Source organism: Triturus cristatus, chromosome 9, assembly GCF_964204655.1.
Source record: "Triturus cristatus chromosome 9, aTriCri1.1, whole genome shotgun sequence".
Taxonomy (NCBI): Eukaryota; Metazoa; Chordata; class Amphibia; order Caudata; family Salamandridae; genus Triturus; species Triturus cristatus.
The window spans coordinates 1,048,705,627-1,048,731,059 of NC_140592.1; the positions used below are offsets into that span (position 1 = coordinate 1,048,705,627).

The window sequence follows — 25,433 nt, forward strand, 5'->3', positions numbered from 1 at the left end:
CTGATTACTAGCTTTGTGACATTCATGAAGGGGCTTGACTTGGATACCAACTTCTCAAAAACATTTATAATTGTGTTTGGTTCAAGAAATACTAACACTTGTACCCTATATATAGGAGGAGGAAAATTGGATAGGGTCCCTTTCCATATCGTAGGTTGGTTTTTGACAATGCCTGTTCCTGGTCCCAGTGTCTTAAAGATAGGTTGACTCGATTTTTACGTGCTGCGGGAACCACTTTTTCACTTCCTGCTCGTATGGGTAAAAAAACCTGTCAGATCGATCCTGGAAATTTACAAAAGGAAATGTCTTCCAACTGTTACTTACAGCATGGGGGTATGGGACTGCAGAGGCGCTGGAGATATCAAAGTCGAAGAAAATACATTTTGGGGGCATCTGTTGGGTAATATCCCCCACGCCCCTATTGGGTCTTCTAAAACGGCAATTTTTCCTCTGCAGATATATGCATTTGCCCATGCAATGAGCAATCACCCCAGTCCTTACTGCACTTTGTTTTTTTCTGCAAATTCTATCTTTCCTTAACAAGGAGATTTTTACTGCCACGGTTGTGAAAATGTAAGTTTACCAAGTGTAGGGCCGCTTTGCTCTTTCTCCAACAACTTGAAGAATACAGCATCTGTTATTTAGTTGGTTGTTTCCTGAAAAGTACTTTAGGACACAGAAAGATGAAATTGTTCTAAATAATGGGCCATTCTATGATAATGCACTGTATGCCATGGTTTTATCAGTTTTACTTTGTTTTTCGCAACAAATGCACCACTGTATATTTTTTGGTGATGTTTTTGAATAGTTTTATAATGTGGCATGTTTTTATTCAGATTTAGCTAATACTGTGGTATTGTTTTCTATTGTCTTTTTAACCATGTGTACTTTGAATAGGTTTATTTTTTATGATCTACTTTGGCATGATCAAATAAATCTTTGGCATTAAAATACAGCAAGGGCTCAGATGAGGTCTGCCCAAGTTGGAAAAGGTCTGTAAGTAGATAGTTTTAACTTCCATAAAAGGAATTGTATTTCCAAGATCTCAGCTACAAGTCTAAACACCATAGCAAAGGAAACACTTTCTTCTGTTGTGGTGGCCATTGGGTGGTGTGTGGGTGGCGGGGTAAATTAAAGATTTACCTTTATTGAATAAAACTTTCAATTTATAACCCAGTCAGAAACAATAGTGCTGTAAATAACACTGATAATACAGAAGGCAACAAAGGGATCTTCCTGATTGAGACTAGCTGCAATCACTGACTCAGGAGCCATCACCTGTTGCAAATACAAAGTGATGTCCACCTCCCCTCACAATTTCTTCACTTTTCCATTAACATGCTCCCCTTAAATGCCTTTTCTTGTGCTAATATCTCAGTCCAGCCCTATGTGGATTGTGCCATAATTTGCCAGACTGTCCGTAGCTAATAATATACATTTACAACAGTGATTGAAGATATGAATACTCTAAAGTGGGTATGAAGGATTAGCCTTGAACGCTAAAATACTCCACAACTAAACACCTCCTAGGTCCACATCACATTTCCAATCGTAACTCATGCTATAATTGCAAAACGAGATCCTAAGCAGATTAGCACAGCATTGTTAAATGTTCATTCTCTCCCCAGACATCTAGTAGAGGTTTTTGTTCTGCGCTAGTCATTCTCTGGGGAATCTCCTTTTACCCATTGAAACTCTGTGGATGGAGGACTCTCCCTCAATTGGAGAGTGCCATGCAGATTTCATAATCTACTCCAACCAACTCTCAACCATTGCTTTCATCTTTAGGAACCACTTAAAATGTCCCATTAAAACTATACAGCAAATAGAGATTGAGGATAAAATCATGAACTAAAATCACTCCATGTACTCTAAGACTACACAGGTCAGGCATACCTTTGCTACCATAATTTGATTATACTGGCAAACTTTATTGCTTATGTTGACAGCACCAATGACACGCTGGCACAGGGGATGTATGTCGTTACAATGCACACTTTTACAACGCATGCACTTACAACGCATTTTTTACAACGCACAATCCATTACAACGCATGACATTACAACGCAGGACACTACAACGCATTTTTAAAAACTACCTTTACAACGCATTTCCATTACAACGCATACTACCTTTACAACGCATACCATTACAACGCATAATATTAAATTGCATTTAAGGTAAGTATTAGATAGTATAGGGTTAAAAATTACTATTCTAACTCCAGGGGGTGCAACAGTAGGGTAAGTGTTGGATAGTATAGGGTTAAAAATTACTATTCTAACTCCAGGGGGTGCAACAGTAGGGTAAATGTTGGATAGTATAGGGGTAAAAATTACTATTCTAACTCCAGGGGGTGCAACAGTAGGGTAAGTGTTGGATAGTATAGGGGTAAAAATTACTATATTATGCGTTGTAATGGTATGCGTTGTAATGGTAGTATGCGTTGTAATGGAATGCGCTGTAAAGGTAGTTTTTAAAAATGCGTTGTAGTGTCATGCGTTGTAATGTCATGCGTTGTAATGGATTGTGCGTTGTAAAAAATGCGTTGTAAGTGTAGTGCGTTGTAAAAGTTGCGTTGTAAAGGTTGTTCCCCGGCACAGGACCTCTTCCAAATGATGTCCTCCTTCGGGATTCAACAATAGGTCAAGCAACTCACTGTAAGGACCACACTAGACCAAATCTAAGCTCCAATACACTTTGTAAGCCATTTGAAAACCAATAAAAAATATGTCCTATGTGCTGGACTAATCAAACTCATTTATTTCTGTATCAACATTGGTAGTAATATACCCTCCATAAAATGAGTTCTATTACCAATACCAGCTAATTTGGCTACAGAGGCGCGCACGCGCACATCCCCCCCCCCCCCCACACACACACACACACACACACACACACACACACACACCCTCCCCCTCCATTAATTTTGATAGACCAAGAAATTCTGGTCCTAAGCCACCAATGAATACCTTTGAAGTCCTCAAACAAAAACGGTTCTACAAAAAACTAAAACAAACAGTTGGCTACTCCTGAAATAGTCAGAATGTAAATGGAGATTACCATACTCCGATTTGGACCTTCCCATAACTGCTCAGAATTAAACTTGGCTTCCCAGTTGATCCTTGGCCATAGACATTATTTTAGTCTTGTTCTCATGCCATTATACCATCTTTGACATACATCAATCAACTTTTTTTTTTAACTTCGGGCACAGTTCCATCTGAATTGAAGACTGGTGTGCCTGACCCCAAAACCCTCCTAAATAAAAAATAAAGATCAAATGGATGGGACGTTGACCACTAATTAGAAATCTAGCATACTACTTCCTACTCTTAGCAAAATCAAGGAACGAGTAGAAGCAAAGCACGGTGCCCACCACCTGGAAAACACAAACTGCCTCAATGTCTGTTAACTTGGTTTCCAGCCCACTCATTGCACCAAAATAGGCCTTGCTCTGGCAGTCCATGAGCTAGGCTCCATCTGAGACCAGGGAGACTTTGCAGCACTCATCCTACTCGACCTCTTGGCAGCTTTCAATACAGTTTACCAGAAGATATTGCTTAGCACCTCATCCAATTTAGCATCAAAGGGTCGGTCCTCGCTTGGTTTTCCAACTTCCTGGAAGGATGTACTCAATCAGCAGTGCATTTGAATTATCTCTTCTAATCCCATACTATCTCTTCCAGTATCCCTCATGCCTCTTTACCTCCCCAAATATGTTTAACATCTATGCATATCCAATGAACCAACTTATCCGGTCTTTTAGCCATCTCAACGTTTTATAGGATGGTGATAAACAACTTACTCTACATCTCCACTAACAGACTCAGATATACACAACCAATTTACCCTCTTGTTTGCATAAAGTCAGACTCCAGGTGTTGCAGAATTTTCATATGCTCAATGCCAACAAGACTAACATCTTCTAGTGGGAAACCCCATTAGGCGCTGGCACAACACCCTGTGGCCAAAGACTTTGGGAGAAGCCCTCCTTCCAGTCAGGCAAGAAAAATTGCTAAGAATCCTCCTAGATCAAGACCTTTCTTTGAAATCTTAGTTAACTGCAGTCTCCGTAAGCTGCATCTTCTTAAAAAATAAAATCCTACCATTTGTCTAGTCATGCTAAGGTAGTCTCAGCCACAGTCCTATCCAAGATCAACTATTTTAACATCCTTTATCTTGGCCTCTCAGAAATAGCTATTGCCCAACTCCAAAAACAAGAATCAAAACTTTGAGGTATGGCATGTGCACAACTTCTAGACATTCGATCTTGCACCCCAGGCCAGAATCCAGCTGCATAAAACCTAATGGTTCATACACAGGATCTTTTGTGATACGGAAAAATGCTCCTTTCTGAAACGCTTCTCACAAATAGGTGGCCAAGATTTGGAGACGGTTAGACCACATCCCTGGCTGCTCTCCCCTTACATCTCAAAAACATGCAGTCTTACCTCGGCTTCAGAAATGTATTAAAAACCTATCTGTTAGGTTAATTTTTCCCCCTATTAACTTTTACTACTATGTTGCAAGATGCCTGGTGAATAAGAACTCTGCATTAACTAGGACACTCACCCCATAGCCCAAAAGGATACTCATAATCTTCAAGGAATATCTCAGGGCATTTTAACTCATCTGACTCACTGGTGCTAAACTGAATGACTGATATGAAGGCACAGAAAGGCTTTGCAAACGTGCTCACTTAAATGAAGTGGTTTATGTTTTTTTGTAAATGTGTATGTGTTATAAAGCAAAAATATAAATTGCACACAAATACTAGTATGATATACGCTTACCTGGTGGATTCAGTTGATGGGGTTCTTGTTCCATCTTAGCAGCTTGGTTATCTCTAGAAAATAAAAAAAAATATTGCTAAGTTCAGATTCAGAGAAGCTTCACAACGAAAATGAAGCACATTTAGTTGATCCAATGGATTTGAACGGCTATAACCAACTGGTCTCCGGTTGCAAGACCAAGCGAAAGACAACCTACACCAACAAATGCAACTGAAACGGATATCAGGACAGCAGTGCGTGTGATATGATGTAGAAGGTAACTCAACACAACCAATCTCTGACCAAGAAGAAAAAAGTACACATTAACCATGGTAGTCCTCGTCAATTTGCTTCTAAATTGTCCTTTTATATCCTTCAACACTTTAGGTAAAAAGGAGGTGCTTAAACAGGCGATCAAAGCCACAGCATCTACGTGTCTTTAGCTTTGCCCAGTTAATTGCCTGGAAAAATTCATTCCAGCACTCGGGAGAGACCTTATGACTACGGTGAAAGACCACTCTTTTAAGCAAAATCATCCTAATGAAACACATTGTGCTAATTGCGCTATGGAGTAACCATCTACTGATTTATACATCCTGGCTAACAATTGGTCTGTGTCTAATTTACCAGGGTGCAGCAAGCCCATGGAAAAAGGCTACATGAGAACTTGAAGAAGACATGGAAGTAAACAGTTTTCTTCATAATAAGCACCAGGCTTCAGCACCTGAAGGGGCACAGAATCTGCCCTGGCCTTCAACAGAGAATAATCATTATTGAATGGAGCTAAGAAATCATCCTCGATGCTCCTCAACTTTCAACTTCGATTAACACAGTGAATCATGATATAATACTGGGCAGCCTCAGAAGCTCTATTAGTAAGTTCAGATCAGTCAGAGTGGATGTAATCCTCATATGGACAAGTACAGTGGAATTATCCTCCTTAAAGAAGGTACCATAGAGCATACCCTCTACTGTTCAATGTATATGTGCACCACATTGCTTCTTGAACAGCAACAGGTGAACATCTAAATGTAGATGGACAACACTCAAATCGACAATGAGCTGGAAGATAAAGATCAGCAGCAGTCAATATGCTCTCATGCCGAGACCATGTGCTTCACTGGATGAAAGTTTCCTCTGCATGAATGAATAAATAAATGGGTATGCAGGGGTTAGTTGAGGTAAAGGCAGAATCCAAACCAGACTCACTGCCTACAGACAGACCTCTGAGTCTAAACAGAGGTATAGTTTACTCCCCAGGTCAAAGCCATGATTAAGTGTTTCACTTCACAACTCTCAATGCTTTGAAAAATCCCCTCCCTCCTCAAAAGACTAATTTGTGAAGCCAACACAATCACCAGTCCTAGTCAACCTAGACTACTACACCATCTAGAGCAGGCTATCAAAGAAACTTATCCATAAAGTTAAAAGATTCTAAGACCAGAGGGCTAGTTTGCGCCTCAACCGCTACAAGTACAACCACACTAAACCTTCCTTAAAATCACTTCACTGAACCACACAGAATAAAAGGAAAAGAAATGAAGTCCTCTGCACCAGTCTGATTGGGTCAAAAGTCCAAGATAGCTTCATAAACTAACAACCCACTACATGGCTAACAGGAAACCAAAGTTCCACTACAACACACTTCAATCAATGTGCCTATGCCCTCTTAAAACACAGGGGGGCCCTGGGAGTCAATGGTACCAAGCTGGGAAATGCATAAAACACTGATCTATGGGCAAGAACTGGAAAATCTCCACACAAAAAAAAACCTGAAACTTTCCCTCAAGTGATTTGCAGAAAGTAATGGTTGTGAAAAAAAGATGGTCAGTGAGGGATTCCAATTCACAAACCCATGGACTCCAACCTCTCGAAACCCTCATACACAAACCACTACTACAACCCCCGAGTGCTCTAAAGAGGCCTAAGGTCCCAGAGCTTAAAAAATCACTACATTAATGAGAGGAGTAACAAGCTTCACATCGCTACACTAGGATAGACAACCTTCTGAGTTGAATGGACAAAAGTCAGTATTGCCTCTGCAAAGAGTGAGAATGACCCAAACAGAAACTTTACATTCCATTTCATGCTCCAGGTCCCATTGCGGAGAAATAATATTAAATGGACAATACAGTGCTTATCCGTTCTCAAACCTACTTTGTACTCAATGAAGCTGAAGATTCAGACTCATCAAAGATCTTGAAAGGAAGGCTTTGATGAACTGTCAAAGCAGAAGAAATTGATTCTGAAACATAAGGACATTTTATTACATGTTTGTCATCAACCTATGCCTCAATTCAGACAAAACTTTTAGTCAATAAATATTAACTATTCTTACAAAGGGAAAGCAGCATTAACTACAAAACATTTTGCAAGTAGCTCAAAAAATACCACACTGCTAAAGGAACAGAAAATTTCAGTTAGATAAAATAACATCAATGCAGTAGAAAAACAAGTATTAAGTAAAACATTTAGTTTGAATGTACAAATGCCAAAAGCAAGTCTTTGTCCGGGGATTTGTCTACTCCTAAGTGGCATAATATAGCAATGATGTAGCAGGATTAAAAACAAGAAACACTAAAGCGTGGTTGGACCACAAACTAGAGGCATTAAAATGCGTATATCTGTAAAACACTGGATAATCACAAGTTACCCACTATTATGCTAAAGTATGTAGTCCTTAAAAGAAAAATCTATCATTATGCGTGGCCTGAAGATACTTTGAACATTTGCATCGATACACTAAGACCTACAGCAGATTTCTTGTACCCAGAGGATGAAACGTGCTGTGAAGAGAAGAGAGGTTCACACAGAACTCATTTAAAAGAAAGAGAAGTATATAGAACAGCAAAGTTACTGTAACTGGTATGATACATATATAACATTTCAAAGGTTCTAGTTCAACACAGTAGTTCATTGCAAAATTAAAAAAAACTGTTTCATAGGTGTGCGTAAGAGTGAAAGTGAAGTGACCCTTGCGCAAGATCCCACTTCCAAAACTTGGGGAAAAGTAGTGCAAAAATAACAAGGTGGTGTTATTGGTATTTAAACAACCGACAGTATTATTCATCCCATTAATACAGGCCCACAGCAGATGTTTAAGTGGAGTTCATGGGAAGGCAATCAGAATGTTTGCATCATGACGATGACGTTTTGACCCCACCTAGATTCTCATGGTCTCATCAGGAGGAAATAATACCAGGGGGACACCTGCAAAAATAACTTGAGCAGGCTGCTGTATCTTCGACTGGAAACAATACTGCTCAAAGAAGACTCCTACTACTCCTGGTCTTGCTGTTCTTTAAGTCTTCTGCCTCGTCTGTCTGTGCTTCCCTCTGGTTTTCTGGATGACCTGTGGGCATCAAGGACAGCCAAAGAAATCTCCCCTGAAGTGAAGGAGTCACTCCCCTGGATCTGCAGGCACTGCAACAATGCTGACTGGTCTGCTTCTCCGGTCGTACTACGGACTTCACATGGCCCAGCACCACAGGTGGTGGTTCTGTGGCTCCGTATAGGCCTGACCTGTCTTCTCTGCAATTTTGATGACAGTATCCCTCGTCTGAGCCGCTGGGATGTTACCAATGTGCACTTGCCAAGACTTGTTCGCTCTGCATTCCAGAGATGTTGAGGCTACATGAAGCTCCATCCTCCAGCACCTCATCAATCAATCAATCGATCAATCAATCAATCAGGGAATTGTGAGCGCGCTACTCACCCGTGAGAGTCTCAAGGCGCTGATGGGGGGTCCGCAGATCTGTTTACCCAAGAGCCAGGTCTTGAGGGTCTTCCTGAAGGTGTTCAGGGAGGGGGCGCATCTGATGTCTGCAGGTAGCTCGTTCCAGGTCTTGGCTGCAATGTGAGAGAAGGATCTTCCGCCTGCTCTGGCTCTGTGGATGCGCGGGGTTTCGGCCAGTGCGAGGTTGGAAGATCAGAGGTTTCTTTTGGGTGCGTGGAAGTTGATTCTGTCGTTGAGGTATTTGGGTCCGTTGTTGTGTAGGCAATTGTAGGCGTGAGTGAGTATTTTGAAAGCGACTCTTTTCTCCATGGGGAGCCAGTGGAGACTTTGTAGGTGTTAACTGAAGTGTTCGTGTCGGGGGATGCCGAGGACGAGTCTGGCGGCGGTGTTCTGTATTGTCTGGAGTTTGCAGAGTAGGGACTTGTTGATGCCAGCGTAGACTGCGTTTCCATAGTCCAGTCTGCTGGTGAGGAGTGCGTGGGTGAATGTCTTCCTTGACTCAGGGGGGGTCCACTTGAAGGTCTTGTGGAGAATGCGGAGGGTGTTGAAGCAGCTGGAGGCGACGGCGTTGACCTGTCGGTTCATGGTGAGTGATGAGTCGATTACGATGCAGAGGTTCTTGGTGTGGTCTGAGGAGGGTAGGTCGGCCACCAGGTACTGTCCCATGCAGATGGGGTGGTATCGAGGACTTCTGTCTTCTCATCGTTGAGCTTCAGATAGCTGTTGGTCATCCAGACAGACGTCTTGCATTCCTTTCTGGAAGTTGCGTTTGGCAGTGGTGGGGTCTTTGGTGAGGGAGAGGATGAGCTGGGTGTCGTCGGCGTAGGATACATTGTTGAGGCCATGTTGTCAGACGATGGCTGCGAGGGGGGCTATGTAGATGTTGAAGAGGGTGGGGCTCAGGGATGAACATTGTGGGACTCCGCAGGTGATTTTCGTGGGGTCGGAGAGGAAGGGTGGGAGTCTGCTTCTTTGGCTTCTTCCGGTGAGGAATGATCGGATCCAGCCCAGGGCTGTTTCTTGTATGCCTGCGTCGTGTAGTCTAGCGACTAGTGTGCAGTGGGAGACAGTGTCGAAAGCCGCTGATGAGTAGAGTAGGATGAGGGCTGCGGATTGGCCTTGATCCAGAAGGGTACGGATGTCATCTGTGGCGGCGAGTAGGGCGGTCTATGTGCTGTGGTTGCTTCGGAATCCTGATAGGGACGGGTTGAGGACGGCGTTCTCTTCAATGAATCGTGTCAGTTTCCTGTTGAATGTTTTCTCTGAAACTTTGGCTGTGAAGGGGAGGAGCGAGATAGGCCGATAGTTCTTGAGGTCAGTGGGGTCAGCCGTTGGCTTCTTGAGCAGAGGTCTGACTTCTGCAGGCTTCCAGTCATCTGGGAATGTGCCTGTTTTGACGGTGGTGTTGATGGTGGTGGTTGTAGTTCGGGTGCGATGGCCGCGGCGGCTCTGTGGTAGATGTGAGGGGGTCAGTGGTTGGTGGGGGCCCCCGAATGGATGGTTTTCATGGTCGAGGCGGTGCCTTCGGCCGTGATTGGTGTCTAATTGGAAATGGTGGGCTGGCTGGTGTTTCTGGGGAGTGGGGGCTGTCTGTGGCACCTGGTGGATGGTCGATGAAGTTGTCGAAGAGGTTTTTGATCTTGAGGTCGAAATGGGTTCCAAGCTTGTCGCAGAGGTCTTAGGATGGGGTGATGTCTGTGGCTTCGCTGCGTGGGTTGGTGAATTCTTGAATGACACTGAAAAGTTTCTTGGAGTTGGCCAGAATTTTGTTGTGGATGAAGTTCCTCTTGGTGGCTCTGATCTGGTTGTGGTAGTCTGTCATGGCGTCCCTGTAGGTGGTGTAGTTTTCGGTGGTCTTTGTGTTTCTCCAATTCTTCTCCAGGCGTCTGCAGGTGCGTCTGGCTTCTTGGAGAGCGGTGGTGAACCAGGCGGCTTTCCTGGGGCGTTGTCTGTCGGGGTTGCATAGCGGGGCGCGCTCGTCTGCGCAGTCAGAGATCCAGGTGTGGAGTTTTCTGGCTGCGTTGTGTGCCCAGGTGTGCTGGTCTCGGGTGAGGGTGGAGTTAAGTTGCTCATCGGCAACCTTGCTCCAGTTCCTTCGTGGTGGGCGTGGGGTTGGTTTGGGTTCCTTGGGATTGTTGATGGCGAAGTGTATGCAGTGGTGGTCGGTCCGTGGCGGCTGCGTTGTGTGGCTGAATTGGATGCTGTTTCCTGCCACAAAGATGTGGTCGAGGGTGGTTCCTGCTCTGTGGGTCGGTGTGTTGACGTGTTGTTTAAGTCCGATGCTGGCGAGGTTGTCACAAAGGATAGTGGAGTTGGGGGTCGCTGGGGTTGTCGAGGTGGAAGTTCAGGTCTCTAATGAGTATGTAGTTTGTTGAGGCGATTGCGTGGGGTGCGATGAAGTCAGTGATGGTGGTGGCGAAGGGTGTTCAGGGGCCGGAGGGTCTGTAGACGAGGGTTCCTCGGAGTGTGGCTTTGGGGGTGGTCTGGAAGTGCAGGTGTTCGGCGGAGGGGAAGGTTTTGCTGGAGGTGGAGAGGCGGAGGGTGCTCTTGTGGGCAATGGCGAGGCCCCCTCCTGGGTGGTTGGGGCGGTCTTTCCTCTGGATCTTGTATCCGTCTGGGATGGCAGTGCTGATGTCGGGGGCAGAGGATGCATTGGTCCAGGTCTCTGTGATGAAGGCAACGTCAGGCAAGAGAGAGAGTCGAGTAGGTTCCCGATTTCCATGGCGTGTTTGTGTACGGAGCGTACGTTGAGGAGGATGCATTTTAGGGTGTCACCGGTGCTAGTGTCGGCGGTGTTGGAGGCCAGGGTGGTGGTGAGGGTCTGGAGGCAGTAGAGGCAGGAGAACTGGTTATGGGTCGTGTTCGGCGAGGCCTGTTGGCATTCTCAAAGTCTTTCAGGGTTTAGTGCGAGGAGGGTGGTGATGTCGTAGCGATGGGTAGTGGGAGGTCAAGGGTTCCTGGCACTGGCTGCGGTCGGGTTGCGGATGGGCATGCCTTTGGTGAGCCTTCGGTGAGCCCGCTGCGCGACCTGGCAAGGGCCGCCATCAAGTAGGGAAGGTGGGAGGGAGGAGGGGCAGCAGCGGCGAAAGAAACAGGAAAGAACGAGAAAATAAAAACAGTGGTGGAATTAGAGCAAGACACAAATGAGCACAATAACAGTGGCACAACAAGGAAAAATTAAGAAAAAAACGGCCAAAAAAGGTTACGGTGGTTGCAGGCAGTCTGGTCCCAGTTGGAACGAGCAGCAGGCGAGGACAGCAGCCTCGAACCTCCCAAGGAGGAGGTCGGGGTCTGGAGGCAAGAGACGGCATGGCAGAGCTGCGGGGAGAGAGTGAACCTAGACCGAGTGGACCTCATCCCTCGAAGATCAGTGTCCTCACTGCATTCCTTGCACCATGGCCTCCATCTTTGGTGAGCTGCCTGAGGTCCTTCTACAACTCCTGTGCCTTTAGCCTGTTGGTCCTCTTGAGGGTCTTCTGCTTTGGTGGGCTACCCTGCTTGCTCGGGGCCTGCTCTGACTCTCCTGCACTTGGAGTTCCTTAGACCTCGCTTGGCCCAACAATTGCATCTTGTCGTCTTCTACGCCAGTTGCGGCTTGTTGGTGCCCTCGCCGGACACGGACCTCCTAGACCCAGACATTCGACGTGGGACAGCTTGTGTACGGCTCTTGGTCTTCCTCAGCATCGCCTGGGCCCCACAGCTGCAGCAACAAGGTCCTCGTCAACTCTCCTGAGCTCCGTGCCAAGGGTGGGTATTGACTCCTGGTCACCTCCAAGTGGCATAGACTCTGTCCTCTCTGCTTGCAGGTTCTTCTCTTCAAGAATTCACCCGTGGATTCCACCAGACATCTTCAGCAACTTCTCTAGAGGCCTTTCTTCCCAAGTTTTCCATTGTCTGCGGGAGGTTCCAACGTCATTTTACCCCTATGCACCTGGCTTCCCTGGTGCAGGTAACCTGGTTCCATGGGTGGGGTGGCTTTCCAACCTTCCTACCTTCAAGGGTTTCTTCAGGGTCCTCTGGGAAGAGTCATTTTTCTTTTAACCTGCAACCGTGACTTCTCCATAGACTTCCAGTGGGCACGCAGTTGTGTCTATACTCTGCACACAACCTCTGTGGGATTCCTGAGTACTTACCTTGGGTGGTTCCTTGTTCTCCCAAGTCCTCTGGTCCAAGTCCTGTTCTTCCTTGTAGTTTGCATTCCACTTTAATCGTATATGGTTTGGTCTCCCCCTGAAGACCACCGACTGGCTCCCTACAGGAGTTAGTCATCTAAAGTGACCGAAACACAACTAGCCAACTTTTTGTTGAAAAAGTTCTGAAGTGTCAAACTCGTTGACTTTGCCAATACTTGCTCGAGGTTGAGTGAAATGCTTTAATTTACTATACTTTACAAATTCTAGATATCCGGAAACCACAAGTGGATTCTTTTCGTTGTGGTGTTTGAAAATGCATAAAAATACAGCTATTTTTATAAGTTTGTGTCTGATTTCTTGAGTGGCTTGTTGATTATTTCTTTTATTTTCGTGCTATTAAATGCTTTACACTTGTTCCATTGTCTAAGCTTTGCTGCTCAGGGCCACAGCAACCCAGGGCTGAGCTGAAGGTTTGACAATCAAACCCTAGTGGTCCTAAAGGGATTGGGAAGTATAACAAAGTCGCACAACCACACCCTATTCCTCACAGCATGGTAGACTTTATTTCTACCACTTGCAATTGCGACACCTCTGCTGCTCTATGTACTACAACAGTAAAAAGTTCTTTCTTCAGGGGAAGGCACAAAATGGGAGTCCAATTCCACTTCTGGTGAAGTGTTCACATCTCTAGCACTTTGGACATCTGAATATAATCCATTCTCATTACAGGATCAGAGTTTGAACCAAATAAGGTCTCATGGCATTACGATATTGGTGTTAAGGCATAAGCACTGCCAGTGTCCTCAAATATTTATTGGCATGCCTAAAAGATATTTTTGAGATCCTAATTAAAAACTTTGCTATAGAGATGGAATCATATGTGTGACTGATAACCGATGTTGCGGAATTATATACATAAGGAGTCATGAAAATTATGACAGCAGTGAATTTCATCTAAACAAAAAAACCTAGGATCTGCCAGTTTTACAAATCATTCAAAAATGTTACTAACTATGATTAATTAAGGTTTGTCACCAAACTACTTTGTATTTAATAAGAAATTCTTCCTACAAATTGGAGGACTTGAAATGGCATGCCTATTTTTCACAACCCTAGCAAATCTGACAATGGGCTGGTGAGAAGTACTGAACTCTATCTTACACGCATCTTCAGGCAAGGAAATTGACACCATTGGACAATATTTAAGAGCAAAACTAATCCGTAGTAACCAAGAGAAATTCATAGTTAACTAGATCAACGATACATAGATGTTTACAGCAAGGATATAAACCTCAAAAATAAAAGACAGCCTTTAACCGTAGGAACACTGGTAAGAGTTCATATGTATGTTTTTAAAAAGAAATCTAAGCAATTGGATACCATTAATAATAAACAAAATAATGCCTGCTTACTCACTCAAGTTAAATCACAGTACAGAATTCCCTCTTCTGCCCTTTAAAAAAATACCCCATTTAACGGGCAAACTTTGTGTCAGTTATTCTCAATATCCAAAAGAGAACGAATGGGGCAGCCTCCATCAGCAAACATGTTTTACATTCTGGCATTGCTGAACAAGTTACTTACCTTCGGTAACGCCTTATCTGGTAGAGATTATACATAGCCACAGATCTTACTTTTCAATTTTTCCAGGAGTCAGCCTGGATTCTGAAGATTTTTCATGAGCAGTACCCGTGCCCGCCGGTAGGCGGCGTCGTTCCTCTACTGCACCTATACAAGTGGGTTGGCATCAGTTTCTTTTTTACGACTTTCCACGCCAGACGCACGGAGCCATGAAGAACACCGACCATTGGTATGGAAAACAATGGTCCTGAAAAGGAACAGCCCTGTTCCTAGAAATCCATTTGCAGAGTGGGAGGATGGTTGGGTCGGTAAGGAATCTGCAGCTAGATATAGTCTCTATCCGATAAGGCATTACCGAAGGTAAGTAACTTGTTCATCTGACAGAGACTTCTAGCCACAGATCCTTTACCTTTGAAGAGATACCTAAGCAATACCATCCTCGGTGATGTGTTTGCAGACAAGTTTCAATCAAGGAAGGCCTGAAGACCGAACAGGCCAAGTGCCCATCCTTATGGTCCCGACTGTCCAGACAGTAATGTTTGGTAAACTGGGCAGGGAAGCCCACGTTGCTGCCTGGCAGATGTCCAGGACCGGAACTCTGAAAGCTAAAGCTGTGGTGGCAGCTTTAGCTCTGGTGGAATGAGCTTGAAAGCCTTCTGGAGGTTGCTTCTTGGCCAATGCATAGCAGATTTTAATGCAGAGCACGACCTATCTGGAGATGGTCCACTTCTGCACAGCTTGGCCTCTCCTCACAGCAACATACCCCACGAAGAGTTGGTCGTGTGCAGTCAAGGTAGAATGAAAATGCTCTTTTTGGTTCCAGATGGTGGAGTCACTCCTCTTCTTTAGAGGGATGTGGAGGAGCGTAAAAGGTAGGCAGAGTGAAAGCTTGGAGTTCTGAAGAGTGTCTTAGGCAAGAGTTCTGGTCTTGTAAAGTAAGGAAAAATTTCCAAATTCATACTGATTCGATCCGATTGAGTGGGTGATTAATTTGTACTTTATTCATAAGGGTGAACACAGAAGAAAAGGTGGCACAGCCAACACGTGTTTCGCCCCCTACAAGGCCATCAGGCCTGGGGCTTCCTCAGGGCTGTACATGTGCAAGGTAACAGGACGCATTAATTATCATGCGGTTGGTAAGGTTCACAATTGTGAGTGATAGATGATGTGGGGTTATTCAGAGGGACAAGGAGGAGGAAAAGCGAGGAGAGAGAGAGAGACATAACCATAGAAATGTGGATGGTTAACGTTAACAGAAGTGTATAGGTAGGAGAGTGGAAGGGAAACAAATCAAAGTGATAGTGAGTGTAAGTATATTAGTCGGATGAGGATTAGTATAAGTCAGGCGAAGAGGATATGGTAAAAGATTTATGTTTAGGTGGGGATATCCACGTGAGGTTGAGATGAGATTTAAGTGGGTAAGAAGGAGAAAAGATGGGTAGTAGGGTTGAAGGCGTTTATAAGGCATAGATAATATATGTGCCCATTTATATTGATCCATTAGAATTTGAGTTATTTCAGAAGTACGTCATGCCCATAGGTAGTGCATAGTCATGCAGTCAGGAGTAGATTACATAGCAGATGTTAGTTGGATAATAAAAATAGGAAGGAAAAATGTTTGGCGAGAAGGAGAACAAGGTTGGCATTATACATATGTTTGTCAGGCAGTACATTAATTCAAAAACGGAAATTTCAAAGAGATCAAACAACAGTCATATGATGATCAGAAAGAAAGCAACAGTATTGAATGAATTAACATTTGCAGGTACATATGAAAAGCGCGCGCATGCGTAAATCATGTTGTCAGGTAGGTAGTAAATGTACCCACGTATACATGAAAAGAAGAGATTTACATAGAAATCAGGTAAGTGTTACAGACGAAAAACAGTGGCCATATAGTGCCAAAACGTGTTGGTATTAGAAAGAGAATTTTTAAAAAGAAAATCCGGTAAGACAATGAGAAGTAAGAAAGAAAATATTTACAAGGTAATCAGCATCAGGGGCAGCGGGGCCGTGGTTTACCTTGTAAATATTTTCTTTCTTACTTCTCATTGTCTTACCGGATTTTCTTTTTAAAAATTCTCTTTCTAATACCAACACGTTTTGGCACTATATGGCCATTGTTTTTCGTCTGTAACACTTGCCTGCTTTCTATGTAAATCTCTTCTTTTCATGTATACGTGGGTACATTTACTACCTACCTGACAACATAATTTACGCATGCGCGCGCTTTTCATATGTACCTGCAAATGTTAATTCATTCAATACTGTTGCTTTCTTTCTGATCATCATATGACTGTTGTTTGATCTCTTTGAAATTTCCGTTTTTGAATTAATGTAATGTCTGACAAACATATGTATAATGCCAACCTTGTTCTCCTTCTTGCCAAACATTTGTCCTTCCTATTTTTATTATCCAACTAACATCTGCTATGTAATCTACTCCTGACTGCATGACTATGCACTACCTATGGGCATGATGTACTTCTGAAATAACTCAAATTCTAACGGATCAATATAAATGGGCACATATATTATCTATGCCTTATAAACGCCTTCAACCCTACTACCCATCTTTACTCCTTCTTACTCACTTCAATCTCGTCTCAACCTCACGTGGATATCCCCACCTAAACATAAATCTTTTACCATATCCTCTTCGCCTGACTTATACTAATCCTCATCCGACTAATATACTTACACTCACTATCTGTCAGACTCTAATTACGGTACTCAAAACTTACACAGGAACAGAGATGCTAGTTCCCAAATCCACCCCGACAGCAATCCAGAGCTTAGTGTGACAAGTCTCTAGAGTGGCTATCTAGGGGGAAGGGGGAAAGTGGATAAAATAACAAAAGAGAGAAGAGACTGTTCTGCGGCTTCCTTCAGGAGTCCGTCCAGCAGACTTCTTTTGCTGAAGAGATAACCTGTAGATAAGAGTTATTGTTATAATAAACTTTTAGTCCTTAACCTCTCTTATCTCTCAACCCCAATAGCCTTATTTCCTTACCATGCCAATTTCAGAACTCTGCTTCTCTAATTTTTCTTTTCTGTGTGTGCTTTTGTTTCATTAACTATATTCTTCATCTGCAATTAAAAAGGAAATAGCTAGAACCCAAGGTTTATCTGCCTCATATTTATCTTTCTCTCTGAGCTTCTCACTTACTTTCCTATTTTTCTTTTTACTCTCCTATGTCTTATCTTCCTTGGTATCTGCCTTTATTCACAGCTTCTTTTTCTTTTTGCACACCTGTAATATAGTTACATTTATCTGTTAAGAACTTCTGCTTTCTTTTAAACGTGACGTTATCTATTTTAATTTGGTATACTACTTACTGTGTTTGAGGTCTTTTCCTATTGGTAATTATTCATCTGTGTGTGTAATGCTTTCTCCTCTTTTCGTGGTGGTATTTCACTCTCTGTACTTAATTATTGTTCGACGACTTATTTCTGTGGTAAGTATGGTTTTATCTTATTCTATTATTTGTAGTTGCTCAAGAGTTCTAATCTATATTGCAATTCTCTCTTCGACTTTTTCAGGACTTGTCGTTACTATTCGTTACCTCTGTGAAGAATTACAGTAAAGCCACTTCCCTCACAGTAAGTTCTATGACTCTATTGCTTTCGGTAATTTACTTCAGTTCTCTGACGTGACAAATATTTACTTCAGTTCTCTGACGTGACAAATATACACTCGTTAACTTAGCTTCATTTTTTCTTGTGCTTCCTTCAGATGCTCCTGTTGACGCGGCTTCCTCTCCCTGACGACTCGGTGCAAAATCTCCACAACTAAGATTTGCTGTTCTCCTCAAAAGTCACTTTACTTCATGGAACTCAGATTTCGAACTTGTATCTACTGACTTCCGAAAACTCTTCTGGGTAGATTCTGAAAAGCCTTCGAGCGAGAACTAAAACACTTTTAGTCAGCGCGCACTGGAATGCGCACCTGACTCTCTAGAATTCTTGGTGAAGTGCGCAGTTCCTAGGCAGTGCGAGCCTCACCTAGGATTCCAGCGCGTTCTCTGCCAAACACTAGAACGCTAACAGCTACTCAGTTCTGGTGGCCTTTTCTGGCGCCATTTCCGAGTCAGCTCCACCCATGAACCTTCCATTGCTCGGGGTGTACAAACTTTGAGTCTTCGATGCGCAATTAAACCCATCTGTAATCTTGGGTTCCTGACAGTACCCTCCAACAAGGTAGGTTCTCTCCTCTGGGGTTTAGTTGGTGATCGTAGGTGAAAGGCCTTGACTAATCTTGGAGCATGGACATCTTCCTCTCGTTCCCAAGACCTTTCCTCGGGCCCATAACCTTTCCAGTCCACCAAATAGTATAACTTCCCTTTTTGTATTTTGGAGTCTAGAATTTCCTTGACTTCAAATTCAGTACCAGTCTCTAGCTGAAGAGGCCTTGGAGGCAGGTTTTTTCGCAGATCTTCTGGAGCCTTCTTCAACAGGGATATGTGGAAAACTGGATGTATCTTCAACTTTGGTGGCAATTGAACTCGGTAAGTCACCGGATTTATTTTCTCCTCTACCAGATATGGACCAATAAATCTCGGTTGAAACTTCCGATTACCTTTCAATCTCAAATTCTTAGTACTTAACCAAACCTTGTCTCCTATTTCCAATGAGGGGCCTACTCGTCTCTTTCTGTCTGCATAACTCTTATATTTTTCTTTAGCTAGTTCAAGATTTTCAATTGCCCTCTTATGTACCTGATCTAACTGTGTTACAATCTCCTCCACCGCCGGAACTGAGATCTCGGTTTGCCTGAGGGTCGAGTTGGGATGTCTTCCATAATTCATAAACAAAGGGGAATACCCAGTGGAAACATTCTTTGCATTATTATGGGCAAACTCTGCTGCCCACAAATAATCCGACCAATTTCCTTCTTGTTTCAAAAGAAACAATCTCAGATACTGTTCAAGTTCCTGGTTCACCCTCTCGGTTTGACCGTCAGTTTCTGGGTGGTAACTGGTGGAATAACGGACTTCTGTACCCAACCCTTCCATGAAAGATTTCCAAAAGTGGGAAATGAACTGTGGACCCCTATCTGTGATTACTATTTTAGGGATTCCATTTACTTTCACTATTTGAGCACTACAATGAGTCGCCAACTGCTTAGCTGTTGGCACTCCCTTTAAAGCTGTAAAATGAGCCATTTTAGAAAGGGAATCTACTACTACTAAGATGGTATTGTAGCCCTGACTAAGGGGTAAGTCAGTTATGAGGTCTAATGTAACAGTGTGCCAAGGATAAGGTGGAGTGGGTAAGGGCATAAGTAAACCTTTTGGGGCCTGCCTTTCGGATTTTCCCTGAGCACAGATCTCACAAGTCTTAACATATTGCTCGATACTCTTCGACATTTCAGGCCACCAGTAGTGTCGCTGGATCAGTTCTCTGGTCTTTGTCTCTCCCGTATGTCCTGCCAACTTTGCATTGTGGCATTCCTTGATAATCTGTTGCTGCAACTCTTTAGTGGGAATGTACAGAGCTCCTTGGAAGTAGGGCAACTGATTACGAACCTCTCTTCCTTCCTCCTTCGCCCACTCTTTCAAGGTCTTTTCATCCATTGCGTCAGTGATACCCTGTTCAAGATCAACTGAAGTGATTGCTCCAATAATCTTCTCACTTGGGATAATGGATTGATTTCCTACAGGTGTCTTTTGATTTTCTGTGTCTATCCTAGACAAAGCATCTGCTTTTCCGTTCTGGGCCCCTGGTCGATAAGTAATGACGAAATCGTAATCAGCAAAGTACAGCGACCATCGCAATTGTCTTGGTGTTAAGGTTCTGGCTGTTTTTAGAAATTTTAAATTTCTATGGTCTGTATATACTGTGACTTGATGCTGTGCCCCCATTAAATGAGGTCTCCAATCTTTGAATGCGTCTTTCATGGCCAATAGCTCTTTCTCTGTGATGGTATAGTTTACTTCTGCCGGAGTTAATTTTCTTGACCTATAGGCGACTGGATGCAGCTGCCCCGTTTGCTTGCTTCGTTGGGACAAAATTCCTCCCACCGCCTGATCAGAGGCATCGGTCTCCACATAAAATGGTTCAGTCGGATCTGCATGTTGTAGGACTGGGGCTGACGTAAAACTTCTCTTTAGGGATTGGAAGGCTTCTTCAGCTTCAGTTGTCCATTCAAATTTGACCCCTTTTTTCAATAGACGGGTGAGTGGAAAAATCTTATGCGAAAATTCTCCGATGAATCTCCGGTAAAAATTGGCAAAACCAATAAAGCTTTGTACTTCTTTGACGCTCTAGGGGGACTTCCAATTTATCACCGCTTCGATCTTCTTGCGGTCCATAAGAATGCCTGTTGGTGAAATTACAAAGCCCAAAAATTCAACCTGAGAGACACTGAAGGCACACTTCTCTAGCTTTACAAACAGTCTGTTTTCTCTCAGCTTCTGTAAGATCCTTCTAACCTGATCCTGATGTTCTTCCTTGTTCTCAGAGTAGATAAGGATGTCATCGATGTACACCAGTGCACACTGGTCGATGAATTCCTTCAATACATCGTTAATGAAGTGTTGAAAGGCTGCGGGAGCGTTACATAGCCCATAGGGCATAACCTGATATTCAAATAGGCCGAACCTCGTTCTGAAAGCTGTCTTCCACTCATCGCCCTCCTTCATTCTCACCAGATGATACGCTCCCCTCAGGTCCAACTTCGTGTAAATTGTTGCTCCTTTCACTTGATCTAGCAAAACAGATATTAGCGGCAATGGATAACGGTTCTTTTTTGTAATCTTATTGATGGCTCTGTAGTCAATGCAAGTCCTCAAATCTCCTTCTTTCTTTGGCACAAAAAATAGGGGCGAGGAGACTGGGGACTGCGAGGGACGAATGAAGCCGTTTGCTAGATACTTGTCCAAATACTCTTTTAGGTGATGGTGTTCTTTTTCCGTAAGGGCATACACACGGCTGCAAGGTAGATTTGAACCGGGTTCGATCTCAATTTTACAATCATAAGGTCTGTGGGGTGGTAATTGTTCTGCCTCCACTTCATTGAATACGTCTTCAAAATCTCGATATTCCTCTGGTATGTCTTGCACATGAATTACACAAATTGATTCTCCCGTCTGACACAACGAATGTGCAGGATTCACCTCTTGCTCCTGCAGCTGGCCCCTGAAACAATTTCCCAAACAATAATCTGATTCCATCTTAATGGCTCTGGTACGCCAGTTGATTGTTGGATTATGTTCAGTAAGCCAGGGAAGCCCAAGGATCAACTGGAATTGGGGGGCATCGATTAAGTTAAACTGGATCTTCTCCTCATGTCCGTCATTCGAGATCAGATGAATTAATTCTGTGTGACTGACTATTGGACCAGAGGACAGGTTGGTTCCATCCACTGCCCTAACGGGCTCTGCTTTTAACTTTTTGATGGCTTCGCATCCCACCTTGCTCGCAAACTTTAGATCGCAAAAGTTTCCGGTGGCTCCTGAGTCGATCATCACTGAGACTTCCCTCAGCGTCACGTGTCGAATCCTGATTTCCATGGATAAGGTTAGATGTGGCGCTGCAGACTGTAGAGTATTGGCCACCCTATGTTCTTTTGGAGTCTGATCGAAAATCGCATCCACCTGTTCAACTCCTCCAACAGATGGTGCCTTTAGTTTTCCTTCGGCTTGAAACTTCCCTTGGGTTTCTTCGGACACGCACGTACAAAATGATTTCTCGATCCACAGTACATGCATGGGTTGTTGATTCTTCTCTCTTCCTTCTCTTCTTTGGAAAGAGGACCCCGTATTGTACCAATCTGCATTGGTTCGATGCCCTGCTGACCTTCATTGCTTCGTCCTCCTTCCGACCTTACTCGATCAAATCGTGGAATTACTGACTTGAAATCTTTCCTTTTTTCACCTTTTCTTTCCCCATGACGGAAATCGATTTCCAGCACTAAATCCACCAACGCGGAGATTTCTGTGGGTCTATTGGGTATTCCGGCCAATGCATCCTTTAGCTCATCTCTTAAACCTCGATAAAAAACCGCTGCTCTCTTACTCTCAGGCCAGTTGGTTTCCACCACTAGTTTATTAAATTGAGCCAAATAAGAGACCACATCGCGGTTGCCCTATTTCAGGTCGAGTAGTTCGTTGTCTACGGCTTGGGATATCCACCTTCTGTCAAATATTCGAAGGAACTCTTCTTTGAAGTTCTCATAATTCCGCAATATGGGATCGTCTTTTGAAATCAGAGGCAAAGACCAGGATGCTGCATCCCCACTTAAGTATGACAACACAAAGGCCACTCGAGACTGAGCATCTGGAAAAATGGAAGGGCGGCACATGAAATGTAATGAGCACTGCGTAATGAATATTTGAGCCTTCTGCGGATCCCCACTAAAACGCTCGGGTGCCGCTAATGGAATGACAGGTGAGAGGGAGTGAATCACCTGAGTTGTCATCCTATTAGTCCCTTCTGTTAACGAAGCTTGAGCGTCCGACCCTGAACCAAAAGGTTGTCTAAGTCTTTGCGCCAATTCTGCGGTTTCTTTTCTAGAATTAACTACTTCTAATCTGAGGTTCTGGTTTTCCTCTCGGACTGCACTTAACTCTTTTTGTATGGTATCTAATATTGTTCCTAAACCTTGTACGTCTATTCCCTCAGCCATCTCTGTTCGGGTGTAAAATGCAACGTGGGCACTTCACTCTGTCAGACTCTAATTACGGTACTCAAAACTTACACAGGAACAGAGATGCTAGTTCCCAAATCCACCCCGACAGCAATCCAGAGCTTAGTGTGACAAGTCTCTAGAGTGGCTATCTAGGAGGAAGGGGGAAAGTGGATAAAATAACAAAAGAGAGAAGAGACTGTTCTGCGGCTTCCTTCAGGAGTCCGTCCAGCAGACTTCTTTTGCTTAAGAGATAACCTGTAGATAAGAGTTATTGTTATAATAAACTTTTAGTCCTTAACCTCTCTTATCTCTCAACCCCAATAGCCTTATTTCCTTACCATGCCAATTTCAGAACTCTGCTTCTCTTCTATTTCTTTTCTGTGTGTGCTTTTGTTTCATTAACTATATTCTTCGTCTGCAATTAAAAAGGAAATAGCTAGAACCCAAGGTTTATCTGCCTCATATTTACCTTTCTCTCTGAGCTTCTCACTTACTTTCCTATTTTTCTTTTTACTCTCCTATGTCTTATCTTCCTTGGTATCTGCCTTTATTCACAGCTTCTTTTTCTTTTTGCACACCTGTAATATAGTTACATTTATCTGTTAAGAACTTCTGCTTTGTTTTAAACCTGACGTTATCTATTTTAATTTGGTATACTACTTACTGTGTTTGAGGTCTTTTCCTATTGGTAATTATTCATCTGTGTGTTTAATGCTTTCTCCTCTTTTCGTGGTGGTATTTCACTCTCTGTACTTAGCTATTGTTTGACGACTTATTTCTGTGGTAAGTATGGTTTTATCTTATTCTATTATTTGTAGTTGCTCAAGAGTTCTAATCTATATTGCAATTCTCTCTTCGACTTTTTCAGGACTTGTCGTTACTATTCGTTACCTCTGTGAAGAATTACAGTAAAGCCACTTCCCTCACAGTAAGTTCTATGACTCTATTGCTTTCGGTAATTTACTTCAGTTCTCCGACGTGACAAATATTTACTTCAGTTCTCTGACGTGACAAATATACACTCGTTAACTTAGCTTCATTTTTTCTTGTGCTTCCTTCAGATGCTCCTGTTGACGCTGCTTCCTCTCCCTGACGACTCGGTGCGAAATCTCCACAACTAAGATTTGCTGTTCTACTCAAAAGTCACTTTACTTCATGGAACTCAGATTTCGAACTTGTATCTACTGACTTCCGAAAACTCTTCTGGGTAGATTCTGAAAAGCCTTCGAGCGAGAACTAAAACACTTTTAGTCAGCGCGCACTGGAATGCGCACCTGACTCTCTAGAATTCTTGGTGAAGTGCGCAGTTCCTAGGCAGCGCGAGCCTCACCTAGGATTCCAGCGCGTTCTCTGCCAAACACTAGAACGCTAACAGCTACTCAGTTCTGGTGGCCTTTTCTGGCGCCATTTCCGAGTCAGCTCCACCCATGAACCTTCCATTGCTCGGGGTGTACAAACTTTGAGTCTTCGATGCGCAATTAAACCTATCTGTAATCTTGGGTTCCTGACACTATCACTTTGATTTGTTTCCCTTCCACTCTCCTACCTATACACTTCTGTTAACGTTAACCATCCACATTTCTATGGTTATGTCTCTCTCTCCTCGCTTTTCCTCCTCTCTTTGTCCCTCTGAATAACCCCACATCATCTATCACTCACAATTGTTAACCTTACCAACCGCATGATAATTAATGCGTCCTGTTACCTTGCACATGTACAGCCCTGAGGAAGCCCCAGGCCTGATGGCCTTGTAGGGGGCGAAACACGTGTTGGCTGTGCCACCTTTTCTTCTGTGTTCACCCTTATGAATAAAGTACAAATTAATCACCCACTCAATCGGATCGAATCAGTACGAATTTGGAAATTTTTCCTTACTTTACAAGACCAGAACTCTTGCCTAAGACACTCTTCAGAACTCCACTTTGAAATTAGGGGGATAGGGGCATCTCCCCCTGTTGTGGGCAAGAAACCGCACACAAAGGATATATGCTTATTTTACGGTCTAGTAAGGGATTGGGACTTTTTTCCCCTCACTTCCACAGAGTGAAAGCTTGGCCTACGTGAAATGGGGTAACCACTTTGAGTAGAAAGGAGGCCATAGTGTGAAGCACCAGTTTGTCAGGCTAGACTGATAAGGCGTAGATGACACGGCCTGCAGCTGACTTACTGAGGGCAGATGTACTAGTCACAAGGAAGGCTGCTTTAAGCGTCAGAATCGGAGAAAACAATTTGGTAGGGGCTCGAACGGAGCACACATCAAGAAAGTTAACACCTGAATAAGGTCCCACTGAGGCATGATAAGTGGTGAAGGAGGGACGAGAAGAACAAGAGCTTTTAGAAACTTAGGTACAATAGGGAATTTCAACAAGGATGGTTGGTCAGGTAGCTACAAAAAGGCAGAAAAAGTAGACCGTTATCCCTTAAGGGTGCCCAAAGCAGATCCCCACTGTGCAAGGGAAAGAATGAAGAGTAAAACTTCAGAAAGCGGGGCAGAAAGGGGTTCAATGGCTCTTTCTGCACATAATGCCACAATCTTTTTCCCAATGGCAGGAGTATACCGTCTTGGTGGAGGGAT

General features: G+C 43.6%; 1 protein-coding gene across 3 annotated transcripts in view; it reads right to left on the reverse strand.

Moving 5' to 3' along the window:
* The window catches only part of BUB1B (BUB1 mitotic checkpoint serine/threonine kinase B), a 350,741-nt gene that overhangs the window by 123,436 nt on the left and 201,872 nt on the right, over positions 1–25,433 (reverse strand). For all 3 annotated transcript variants that reach the window (XM_085626910.1, XM_085626909.1, XM_085626911.1), the window contains exons 15-16: positions 6,934–7,021; positions 4,798–4,850 (exon numbers count right to left, since the gene is read on the reverse strand). In XM_085626910.1, coding sequence (XP_085483036.1) covers positions 4,798–4,850; positions 6,934–7,021 — 141 coding nt within the window. The remainder of the gene's footprint in view (positions 1–4,797; positions 4,851–6,933; positions 7,022–25,433) is intronic.